Source organism: Manis javanica, chromosome 15, assembly GCF_040802235.1.
Source record: "Manis javanica isolate MJ-LG chromosome 15, MJ_LKY, whole genome shotgun sequence".
Lineage (NCBI taxonomy): Eukaryota > Metazoa > Chordata > Mammalia > Pholidota > Manidae > Manis > Manis javanica.
In genome coordinates this window covers 51,838,222-51,851,535 of record NC_133170.1, presented here as the reverse complement: position 1 = coordinate 51,851,535, position 13,314 = coordinate 51,838,222, and the positions used below count along the sequence as shown (strand labels likewise).

Genomic DNA, 13,314 nt, shown 5'->3' with positions numbered 1-13,314 from the left:
TCTTCCCAAGACAGACATTTCATTTCCTCTGGATAAATACCCAGAGTTAGAGCTGCTGGATCATATGGTAGTTTTATATTTAATTTTTTGAGGAAACTCCATACTGATTTCCATAATGGCTTCACCAATTTTCATTCCCACCAATGGTGCACGAGGGTTCCCTTTTCTCAGTTCCTCCTCTTAGAGGAGATAAAAGTTGGTTACATAGAAAGATTGTGCATGCTTTTTTTCCACTTCTAAAAGTCTTCATGGTCAAATTAACTACAGATGTTCATGGACAAAACCAGTTCAGACTCAAGCCACATACTGCAACCAGGAGACAGAGAAACAAATATAAGAGTGGAGGGTGAAATTAAGTTAGATACAGAGGTTAGCCCAGGAGATCCACAAAGTTCAAACTCAAGGCTTGTTTCGGAAAGCCTAATGATTAGGGAGAGGGGATTTAGGCAGGGTGAAGGTACAACTAAGACAGTACACGCATCAAAGACAAGTTCCAGGTGACTGATGAGAACGCAGAGAGCTGTAAAAGTACATCTTGTTTCCTGTTCATAACATCTGTTCACAAATTATTAAATTCCATTCTTTGGAATTCTGGACCAGGGTGAGAACTCCACAGAGTTAGCTAGGCCATAAGGGCTAAGAGTCAGAACAGTAGAAAGTTATGATCATTCACTGTGAAATCAAGCACATTTGCATTGGAATTCTGGCTCTGACACTCATTAGTAATCTTAAGTACTCATTAGATAGTTAACAATAGCTAGATAGGCAGCATTCCAACCCACAGAGAGGGATTGAGGAATACATTAACTGCACAAACTACAGCAGAGGGTTTAGTACAGGAAAGAAGTCCTGAAATTGGTCAACATGGGGAACTAGGAGTAGAGTGAGGGGTTGTTGGTGGGGGAAGGGTAGGCCAAGGGCTGGCTTCACAGGTGTGCCACCTGGGCTGTCACACAGCATCTTCTGCTTAGAAGAGCCCACACTTGGTTTAATGCTTTCCTGTCACCACCTTGAAACTCCCAATAATTATTTATGTTTTCCACTGGAACTCACAAATTATGTAGCTGGTCCTAGATAGGCATTTTATGGCGGAAGCCAAAGACATTTCAGACACTAAAGATATTCAAAGTGTCCCCAGATGTTGGGATGGGCTTTATTGATTATGATTGGTTTAGACTTATATGAGTCTTGCAGATTTAAGATACAGAATCCAGTTCTGGGGGATGGAAAAAGGCCAAAAACAGGACAAACTATATATGGGAGAGGGCACATTTGTTTAATAATGAGGGTGACCATATAATTTGTTATCCAAATTAGGACAATTTAGAGAATGAGAGAGGTGCTATTAATAATTATTGCAATACTACCCTGATCACACTGGGGGAAACGGACACCCTATATACATAAGCCATCCTAGCACAATATTCTGAAGTTATCCCTACAGGGCAAAGTTGTTAATAAATACAGAAGATCTATCATGACCACAAAGCACATGTGTTCATAGAAAATTCAGATCTATTTTTGGAGGTGGTTGAGGGGGAAAGAGTATTGATTATCTTATCTTTGAAAGGATGATCACAACAGAATAAAATTCTATGTAGCCAATACTTACATTTGAAAAACTTCCCATATGTTGGTAATTGTTGCAGCTCAGTTCATTACATTATCCTCTCTACTTTCATGCATGTTTGGAAATTCCATTCTAATGCATTTTAAAAGCAAGAAAGTTAATTTAGTTATTTTCATTGATGCTACATTTATTGAATCAATATTTTCAAGTCCTCCTATAAATTATTATATTCACAACTTGCTACAAAGTTACCTTGAAAAATAAAAACAACTTGATTTGAGAATAATTTGAGTGTCAAGTGTTCTCAAATTACCCAAGTAAATAAATAGTACTGTTGCCAGAATTTCTATATTGAGGGACTTAGGGATATAAATCTAATTGAAGAAAGAATCAGGAATTCTGTCTTCAAGCTCTATTTTTATAGAAACTGCATTATTTTTATTTAGATTTCAAGTTAATTTTGAATGGCTTGGGATAGATGTAATGGAGCTTCTGAGATATCACTACAGTTGGACTGTACTACCAATACAAATTAACCCCCCAGATCTCAGTGGCTTAAGAATAACTAAGGCTAGTTTCCAGCTCACATGACTGTCTGTCAAGGATTAACAATGCTCGCCACTCCCCTCACTCACCTAGGGATCCAGGCCAGTGGAGATTGTCATCTTGTAAATGTACCATCTGCAACACCTGGCTCCCTCAACACTATGTCGGCAATAGAAACTGGGCTTTCTGTTGTCTCAGAACATAAGCGATATGTCACTTCTGCTAACTTTCATTGGCTGAAATTTGTCAGACAGTACCACCTGACTGCAAGGCAAAGAGTAATCTAGGGGAGCAAATGGAATATGTGGTTAATACTACTGTGTCCACTATATCCCAACCACTCCTTTGGACAACACTTCAATAAAAGTACAGCTCATAATTTCCAGGGTCTTAAATCCTAGAATCTGAACTGAGCACTGAATGAGAATTAAAATGCCAATGATATGCCTGGACATACTTATTCAACAATTTGATAATAAAATGAAGATGAAATTGTTATCTAATACTTTCCAGCAATAAACAGCATTCATTTTCATAGAAGAGGCATGATTAATGCAAATGAATATTAGCAATTCATTCTAACCAGCACAGCTGACCTTTTAACTGCCAACACTTCCCTAGCCATTGCTATGGATAACAGCAATGTTTATCTTAAGGTGAGTCATTGTTTTAGTTATCTGTTCCTGCATAACAAACTGCAAGATAGGCTCAGTTGCGCAGTTTCACTTGGGGTCTTTTGTATGATCCTTATCAGATGGTGGCTAGGGTTAGAATCCTCTGAAGGCATCTTTTCTCACAGGTCCCATACTTCTGCTGGGATGGCTGAAACAGCTGGGGGTTGGGAGGGCATGTGTCTTCCCAAGCAACTCTCCACAAGACTAGCCTGGGCTTCCAAACAGCATGGTATTCTCAAGATGGTTGGGCTTCTTCATGAAAGAGAGGTTCTTCTAGAGTAAGCATTCCAGCACCACAAGGCCAAAACTGCAGGCTTCTTAGTACTGAGGTTCAGAAGTCCCACAGTGTCACTTCACTGTGGCCTAAATCAAGTCAGCTGGCTAGCTAAGCTTCAAAAAGAGGAAAGGACCCAAAGGTTTGTGAGTACCAGGAGGCACGGTTCACTGGGGTGCCATCTATGAAGAAAAGCTGTCATTAATCACACATTTCATTTAATCAGACCCTGATTTTCTACACTCTAAATGGTTTATTTTCAAATGCAAGCTCAAATTTGTAAGAGTTTATACTGTGTCAAGTTGGCTTTTCCACACTTTTTCCCTTATCCTTTTAAAAAAGCTGCAAATGGGACATGACAGCTTGCAAATGCGTAAGAATTGGTATTGCAGATCTTCCCTGATCTCTAGATTTATAATGCTAGGATGTCAGCTGGATGTCAACTCTAGTTAAGAGCATTGCCACTTTGCTCTTCAGGTCATATTCTCAAATATGAGTGCAAAAATCGGGAGGAAGGCAAAGACCTGGGAGGAGAGTACAGATGCAATCATGTAAAGTGCGTGTGTGTGTGTGTGTGTGTAACAGTGCTGTCTCAGGCAGACTGTCGGTGCTGGCCCCTAGGCCAAGGAGTTCTCTCTTAACAAAAACAATTCATGAACATCAACATCAGATTAGGCAAGGTTACTGCATAACCTGTATTGAGTAAGACCAAAACACTACAGTTACATCCAAGCAGAGAGAAAATCAAGTCCACTGTCAAACTCAGAAAAGTGACCAAACATCGCCTTCACCGAGGTAACATGACTGCTGATTTTTTTCACCCACTCCATTTCTCTCACCTTCTAGATAAAATAAGTGACATAGTCAATCATAGAACTGCCCCCACTTCCCAGCACTACTCATTTCAGAACAAAATCCACTTTCGCTAACATCACCTAACATGAGCCTGTACCCCAAAACCAGCCCTTCCCAACAAGAGCATCCCTTCTCAGACCCCTCATTTTCCGTGGTATGCTGTCTCCTTTATGGCCACAAGTGACAACAAGTGTAATAACATCAGATTTGGATTAACACATATGTGTTCCTGGTGGTCTTTATATGCATAAAATAAATCCTTTGTTTTTATTGAAAATCACAAACCTCAACAAATGCACACACAGACAAAGGGGTCAGTTGTGTTCAAAATCCTGCATCAGAATAAACTGGGAGTTCAGAGCACCAAGTAAGCATATACAGGGTCTCACCGCCGCTGTCTCATCACTGAGATCTCATGGTGACCACAGTAGTTCCTAAAATGCCTACAATGGACAACCTGAAGGCATAACATCAGATGCACCAGTGATTCACTGTATGAGCTCTCCTGGCCTCTGGCAGCCTCTACTTCTCCCTCCACAATGCTTCCTATCAAAACCAACACCAGAAATGAGGCAAAGTGCATTTTACCTCTGTCAGTTCATAATTATCAGCTTCGATGTGAGCCTCTATGAAGAAGGTAGAAACTAATGATTGGAAGGAAAGAAAAATAAATATGGGTTTGAGGTCCCCCTGCCCCATTCTCTTCCTGCTGTCATTTCATACAATTTATTCATTCACTCAACAAATGCTTTATGAGCTCCTACTATGTGCTAAGTACATGGATTTTCATATTCAGGTATGACTACATTATATAAGCTGGGAAAAATACCCACTGTACCCTTTTACCAATGAGCTTCACTATCCTTTCTCTTATTACACAAACATAGTAAAACAACAGAGTACTCTCTTCTTCCCTCATGTAACACCAGATAACAATGTAACTTCCAGATAACTGAAACTTCAACTGTCAGCCTTGAACGCTGTCAGTTTCATCTGCCACTAGAATATAATGATACTCAAATTTCTGGTTGAGTTATTTTGAGTAAATTGTCTCTTCTTAACATATCATATCTTTTTTTAAATTCAGTGGTTCTTCCTGTTCATGAGATGAATTTTAAGGTTCTCACCTACCAAGAACTACTCAAAACATAAAGTTTATTTAAGGGTTAAAGAAACAGTAATCAATCAATAATTGATTGTTATTTGCCAAACCATTACACTGAAGGTTTTTAATACCCAGTGCTTGGATTAGAGCCAATCACCCAAAGGATAAACTTTTCATTTCTAAGCCACAAGAAGATGGCTATTTAATATTTATAAGGAATGTTCTGAAAATGAGAGAAAAGATAAGATGGGAAATGTGAAGCTTTTCCAAAGAGAAGTACAAATAGGCATAAAAAAAATCACAATTTCAGTTTATCATATTGGGCTTCAGATTTGAAGATACCAGGCAGCCAGTCACCATTCTCCTTTGTCTGTTTCATTTATTCAAAGTTCAAGACTTTGACGTGATAGATATTTGTACGCATATAAAACTATATGCATTTCTTAAAAACTGAAAAATGATGGGAGGAGATACCTTTTTCTTACAAATTTGTTCCTAAATTATTCCAAATAAATAAATGATGAATTAAAAAAAATTTATTAGTACATACATATTAAGATCTATGTTTGGGAAGTTGTCTATTTGCAAATAGACTTATTTACACTTGAGTGGATATAAGCATTGGTTCAACAAAGAAAGTTAACTATGCAAAATAATTTCAGAGTAGAAATAGTACCTAAAGGTCAAAATTTGTGTCTGGTCATTTATGGAAATGGTTTTCAGTGGCCTTAATTTAGTGTTAATTTAATTTAGTCTAAAAACTTTAGAGAGATTGTATCACTCCTGGCTCTGGAATCTGAAAGCACCAACCCTATGGCATTGGACAAGCTGAACATTCAGGTTATCAGTCCCATCATTTGTAAAATATTGCATCCTTATCACAGAGATGTTGAGAGAATAAATGAGATAGTGCATGTAAAGAAATAGCACACATTCAACAAATATCTATGATAATGATCAAGGAATGATTATATGAATTCTCCAGTGAGCATATATCTGCCTGTGTACGGATTGACTCAGTGCTCTATCTGTGGTTGTGTCTATCTGAGGTTTACACATGGTGTTCTGAAAGCAAACAGGAAAAGATCCACTTTTCTCAGTAAATATAAATCCACGACTAGATTTTGTTTCTAAATGTTCTGCCGATGCCAAAAAATCAGAGGAATACACAAAGCTGGAATCCAGGACTGAGTTGCACTTGTACTTTCAACCTCAGGCTGAGAATCTGTGTTGTTACTTTCAAAGACTGAAGCCAATAAGCCTATTATATTGCCAACACGCAAAAAAACAAAGGTTTTTGTAATAAACACAAATTTGAAAGGGAAGGATTAGACCCTGAGTAACAAAGAAGAGGAATAATTATTCTGTCTGGAATAGGGGTATAAAAGGATCACCACCTACCATGCCAGCTCAAGAGGATAAACCTCAGAGCGTTCAGCAGCTGCAAGGCTGGGGATCCTGTAAGAATTCACATTATATTGCTAAAATTACAAGCCCCTGTTATAGGACAAAAGAATGAAGCATATCATGTCATGGTAGGTGTGTCAGTCAGAAAACAGCTGGAAAAACAGAGCCCACCCCAGGCAGTCCAAGAGAAGGAATTTAATACAGGGAACTAGTGTTAAGGGTGTTAGGGGAGCTAAACCAGACACAGAAGGGTGGGGGAGGCTGCTACCCCACTAGAGCTGGGGGACAAAGGAGACTGTACCTATAGGCCAGAAGCCAGAGCTGCCTCAAGGGAGCTGGAGCTGCGTGGAGGCTCAGACCATGGGGATACACTACCCAAAGCAACAGAGAGAGAGAAATATATCCTGGTTTTTACCTTTCCAGCTCTTTCCAATCTGCTTACAATGCCTCCCTTTGGGAAAAAGTATTTAACAGTCATTTAGCAAGGGAACCTGGGACAGATGTCAAGGGCCTGGAGTACATCTGAAAACAAACAAACCAAGGACCAGCACAATAGATAATCACCAGGGAAACTTACAAAATAGAAGAACTGTACCACTCCCCTCAGTTAGAGTCACAGGGAATCCTCAGTACAAAAGAAATGTCACCAAGGTTAGCTTTAATCAGGGTACCATTTAGAAATGCCATCAAGTTATGTCCCCAATCTAAAAGACACTGCTAAGACTGAAAGTCTCCTAATATAACCACATTCCGTTCAACACATGAGAGGGTAAAAATGAAACCCATTTCTGGTAACTCTCCTACATAAAGGAAACTTGGATATTCAAAGCCACTGTCCTTGATGGGTGCCACTGCTCCACTGGCTGTGCCACCTCTTTTCCCAGCCTACATGCACCAAGCAACACAGCCTTCCCAAATGACCAGGAACTATAGCACCCACACAAAGCTGATGCCAACAGAGGTGGGGCATCATCTCAACTGTTTTTTCCACCAGCCAATTCAATATAAAAATAGGCACTGTGATAAAATGGGAGAATGTATTTTTCTTATTATTCTTATTTATTTTCTCTTATTAACTTTCTTCAGTATTGCCTTATTGAAACATCAGTTTCTAATTGCAAAAAAGAAAGGATAAAAGTAGTATACAAGAGTTCTCACAATAAGCTGATGCTGGAGTAAACTATCACCAAAGCTAAATTTCTACAGAAAGTCAATAAAATGAGGGAGAAAATGTGAATATAAACCATTTATAGTGTGATTCTCTTATAATTACTGCAGCCAAGCCTCTGTAACCTGAAAAGGCTCAGAAAAGATTCTGACCAATACAACAAATGACAAATGGGAGTTTCTTTCCTTTTGCCTTCATAACTCACAGCTAGTTTGAATGCAAGTCCTAGTCAGGTTTTAGAGTCAAAGAGAAGCCCATGTGGTCTGAGTGTGTCACCTGTAAAAATTATTCACCAACAGAAAAGGGCCTTCTTGGTTTACACAGAGAGACTACAGCCCCCTGCTGGCTTAACTTCCTCTAAAGAGGCTAAATGTTTAGGATCGTTTGACCTGAATAGCAGTTGTTATTTAAAATGAGAAGCGAAGGGAAAAGAAGGATTCCTTGCACACCAGCACATCTTCTGATCTATTGGCATCTACGCTGCATGGGCGCACGAGTGCAAGTACACATGGGAATGTACACCAACACCATTTCCTGGATAAAAGGATGCAGAAAGGGATAACCTTTGGTTGAAGAAAGACAAGGCAAAATTCACTTTCAATAACTGCTGGATTGATTCTCTTAGCTATCCACTGAGGAAGGCTTTGAACGTGGAAATTCGGCTGTTTCCTGTCACTGTCCCCCTCACAGAGCCCTGTCCCAAAACACGTGGCACAGAAAAGCAAACAGCGAGGAACGGCACAGCGCTTTTTCAAGGGGGCCCCCTTCTGGTGGGAACAGACAGAGCCCGATACCCTCCACATTTGCCTGGAGACAGAACATGTAAGAGTAAGCACACTTCAAGGACAACAAGCGTGATCAGGTTCTTAAAACGAGCATGTCACCTGATGTGGCTGTGAACTGGACCATCTGCTATAGGAAGCGGCACCTGAGGACTTGCTGGCCGAGGATCTCTGAAAAAGAGAGAGAGAAAAAAAGAGTTCATGCCTTCACATGATCTGAAAATACTTCATATTTCCTGAAACAAATTATTTATTCGATGTCTACAGTTTCAAAAATTAACACATCTTAGACTCTGTCTGAACCTCAATCTTTCTGTTTCATTTCTTTTGAAACATCTTCTCCTAAGTGTAATAACATGGACACTAGAATCAAAACATCTGGACTCAAGTCTCAGCTTACACTAGCTGCTGGGCCTGGTACAAGTCACCCAAGTGTGCTCTGTCTCAACTTTCTCTTCCGTGAGACATGGATAATAATTTTTAGGTTACGAGGTTCATGTGAGGCTCAAATATTATAATAGGTGTGAAGCACTGTGTACAGTAAAATGCTGCACATGTGCAAGGCATTAATTCAAAAAGCAGAAAATAAGGCACATTATTATAAGCTTCCGCTTGAAACAAAACTGGTCGGCAAACATCCAAGTTGATAAGTAAAGCCATTTGGAGTCAGTTATTCTGACTGTAAAAAAGATCTTTCATTTTAGGAAAGACGTGGCCACACTATTGCTTCCAGCTCCCTGGGCTTATGGATTGCCACAAGCTCACTGTAGACTAGCTCATCCAAAACCATTCTTAATACCATTTTTCTTTGCCAACTTCTATCATAGAGGCTAGAAAAACGACATATTCACTCTCTCAGCATTCCATCCCACTAGCTGTGGCCAAGGAGACATGAGTATAATTCTTGAGGGGAAGGGGATAGTTCTGAGAATCCCTTCATTTTTTCTGATAAAAGGGTAAAAAGATAAGGCTTGTACCTTCCCCATTACTCTTCTTCCTCTCTAAATATAGTCTTGCTACATGAGCTGGGCAACTGTTTTGTGCCCAAGAGGAAAAGGCCAAGAGAAAAGCAGAGAAATTAACCCCCATCTTGCTATGCCTCTGAACCACAGATTCAGACTACTACTTTTGCCTAAACCCTCCTTACTTAATTGACTACAATCACACTTTCTATTACTTGCAAAATGTAATGATACACTTTCCTAGTTTATTCAAATTAACAGTCAAATTACAAGATTTCCATTCCTCAGGAACTTCTGGATGCCTCAGGCAGAGAGAACGTAATGACAGAAGCATGAAGATAAGAAATGATCAGTAGGTTTGGAAAATGATCACTAAACCAATCAAGTATTGCCACCTCCTGCATTCAACATCACTGAATTCCATCTGCCTTTCAGGAGCCCTTGTAATTCTGTGTTGGCCTTTGCTGATTCTGACAGCCTTCCTGAATCTCTGCCACAGGGAGGTTGGCATGCTGACTAAATGCTGTGCTCTGCCTGCTCAATTCTTCCCTCCAGCATCTGCCTGCCTGAGGAGGCAGGCCTGGGATCAGCTCTCAGCACCCCCACCCACCCCTGCTCTCCTGCTGCACTGAACTTAATAGGATTGGAACCTACAGCAAGGCAGGAGAGGAGCATTTCAGTTTTCAACTTGGCTAAAGGGAGAACTACCAAGGAGGTGGCTAGAAGTTAAATAAAAGCTTCACCATCATTTCTTTACTAAGATGCAATAGGAATACATTTCATATCGATAAGACTTTACCAATGCATGACCAGGTACTTTCTCTGATGCCATGTTCCTAATTGTGAGGTAACGTTAAATTAGACAGCAGCTCCCATGCTCCTGTCTCATCCAGCCCCAAATCCATTCAATTAAATGAATCTGCACTTTTAGAGCATATAAGTGATTACTGATTATAGTGGTGACACTGAATTTCCATGGAAATATTAGATTCATTTCAATATTATGTGTTTAAAATACCAAAGAAACTTCTTCAACTTCAGTTAGCTAGAAAATGTTAATAATCCAGAATAGCCCTTTGTCTGAATATTTTAGCAGATTCTGGCTTCCTTGCACTTGCAGGAAGGGTCTGTTAGCTGGGTTTCTACCCCAGTGCTTTGGGCTTCAACAGAGCCTCCTGAAATCACAAGATTTTAGAATTCATCATCAGGCTAACTTTCAAGACATGCTTTAAGAACATAACTCATCACTTTATCAAGCCACAATATAGGTTTCTAAAATTGTAACAATAAGTTTTATATTTATTATTAGAATACTAAAGCTTTGGGGTTTTTTAAATGATATATAATTGACATATAACACTATAAGTTTAAGGTGTATGGTCTTGCTTTGATATGTTTACATACTGCAATATGATTACCACCATGGTGTTAGCTCACACCTCTATCATGGTATATACTTATCATTCCTTTTTTCTGGTGAGAACTATTAAGATCTATCTCTTAGCAACTTTCAAGTTTAAAATACAGTGCTATTGACTTTATTCTCTAACACGTGCATTAGATCTCCAGGGCTTATCTACTAGTTGTGAGGTTGAATCCATAAACATCTTCCCAATTCCCATACCCCAAGACCCTGGTTACTACCATTCTTTTCTCTGTTTTCATGAGCTCAGTGTTTTTTCCTTGTGCCTATTTCATATTTATTTGACCAGTTGGTTTTAGGAGTTCAGTTTTTTGGATTCCCCATGTAAGTGGTATCATACAGTATTTGCCTTTATTTGACAAATCTGACTTATCTCACTCAGCATAATGCCCTCAGGGTCCATCCATGTCATTGCAAATGGTAGGATTCCATTCTTTTCTGTTCCATTGTGTGCGCACATGTATGAGTATGTATCTCACATACTCATCCATTGATGAATACTTAGATTCTTCCATATCTTGGCTATTGTGAATAATGCTGCAATAACCATGAAGTGCAGATACCTCTTCACTCTCCTGGTTTTATTTAATGTGGATATATTATATCCAGAAGAAGAATTACTGGATTCTATAGTATTTCTATTTTAATTTCTTAGGAAACCTCCATACCATTTTCCATAGTGACTGCACCAATTTACATTCCCACCAACAGTGCACAAGGGTTCCCTTTCCTCCACATCCTCACCAATACTGATTTCTTGTCTTCTTGAAAGCTTTGTTTTTTTAATCAAAATAAACTCTTAGTAATCAAAGTTAAGATACTGACATTCAAAAAGCATTTGAAATAAAAGTAAGATATGTGACTTGTACCATAGGACCCAAATTATTAAGGAACCTTGAAGTAGGAAGGGCAGAAAATAGACACTCATGGATTTGCATGCAATAACTCCATATGAAATGCATATCTAGCCCTTCTTGATAAGTATCTCCATACTTCCATGTCCATGCTTAACCTTTTCCTAGAGGTCACACTGCATTTCAGCATTGACCCAAGTTAATTAACTTTATAATGGTAATTGCAGTCTAGTGATTCACACACTTCATGTCCTTTCTAGTGCTCAGGGTAAATGTAAAAGGCCACAGAAACAACAAAAACAACCAGTTAATGTGAATTAAAAATCTTAAAGTCATGACAACATTCAGAATTTACCAGAGCTTCTGATGGATGTGGCCATATTCAAAAATCAGTCTCATACACAAAACACAAAATCTGGTTAGGTTTCCTTGATGTGTTTTTTAATAAACTAGCCATAGCATATAGTTTGGATTTCACCCTAGACAAAAATAAACTCACCTGATAAACCAAATAAATAAATAATTGTTCATATCCTCATTCTCCTACTAGTACCCTTAGCAACCAGTGGTTAATCAAAGGGCAGTACCCAGATTAGCATGATGAGGCATGCTAATTTAAAATGCAAATTCTCTGATCCCAGGACTTTACAAATCTCTGGAAGTGGGATCCATCAATTTGCAATTTTAAAGATGCTCTGGATTGATTCATATTAAATCTTAGAAGGAAAGAAAAACCCCAGAATAATCCCATCACTGTCTTCTACTGCTACATGCATCCATTGAAGGACCAGAATGAGGAAGAGGCATGAAGGCCCACGGTTATTTATAGTAGTTTTCTCTAAACAGATCAAATGAACTCTTAAACTCCAGAAAAATATTTCTGGAAATTGTGGGAAGATGTTTAGGGAAAAAGAATCTGATTTTTAATCTACTGATATAGACTGAACCTTGAACCACAGCAGCCCAGTTAAATGGTTGGGTAAGGGTTTCAATTTCACTGTTTACCTCCACCCCTACCCATACCCCCACTGCCCCTCCCCAACTCCTGCCCTTGCAAAACTCCCCCTGAATACCAAAAATGGGCTGCTGCCCTTCTGATATGCTCCAACACAGTAAGACTTAACCCTTATCAAGGTTCTCATCACACGGTCTTGCAATTGCCTTCTGAATGTAGCTTCTGCTTATAGATCACACATTACACAGTCACAGGGAAAGTGGGAAGCAAGTGGGGTCTGGATCTTATTTACTCATGAGACCAGGCATGTCTGTACCTGGAATATAATAAGTGCTCAGGATACATCAAATTAATTAATAGTTTCCATAAACTTAACTCTATTCAACTTTGGCAAGTATAAGAAACTGCTTCAATAGGAGACACAGACAATGAATTTACATTTTTTAGGGCAAATACAATAAAACCTGGTAGAATTCCAGAGTTCCAGTTGCTGCTAATATCTTAGAATGTATAGCACCACTGGCCCAGACTTTAAGATATTAGGACAGAGAATTCCTCAATATGGATTCACAGAAAATATTGAAACTATTGATAGCTAAAGTAAATGGCAGACTGTCCCCAGCACATTGGTTAATGGGTGCATGTTATACTGCATGAAACATTTTGGAAATACTGTCAGGTGACTTTAAAAGAACTGGATGATCTATAAAAGCAGTGAGAAGCTTAAGTCATAGAAAAT

At 39.0% G+C, this 13,314-nt stretch overlaps 1 protein-coding gene across 2 annotated transcripts in view; it reads right to left on the bottom strand.

Moving 5' to 3' along the window:
- Window positions 1–13,314, bottom strand: part of RBMS3 (RNA binding motif single stranded interacting protein 3) — a 1,487,986-nt gene that overhangs the window by 1,029,907 nt on the left and 444,765 nt on the right. For both annotated transcript variants that reach the window (XM_073222890.1, XM_073222891.1), the window contains one exon: window positions 8,484–8,552. In XM_073222890.1, coding sequence (XP_073078991.1) covers window positions 8,484–8,552 — 69 coding nt within the window. The remainder of the gene's footprint in view (window positions 1–8,483; window positions 8,553–13,314) is intronic.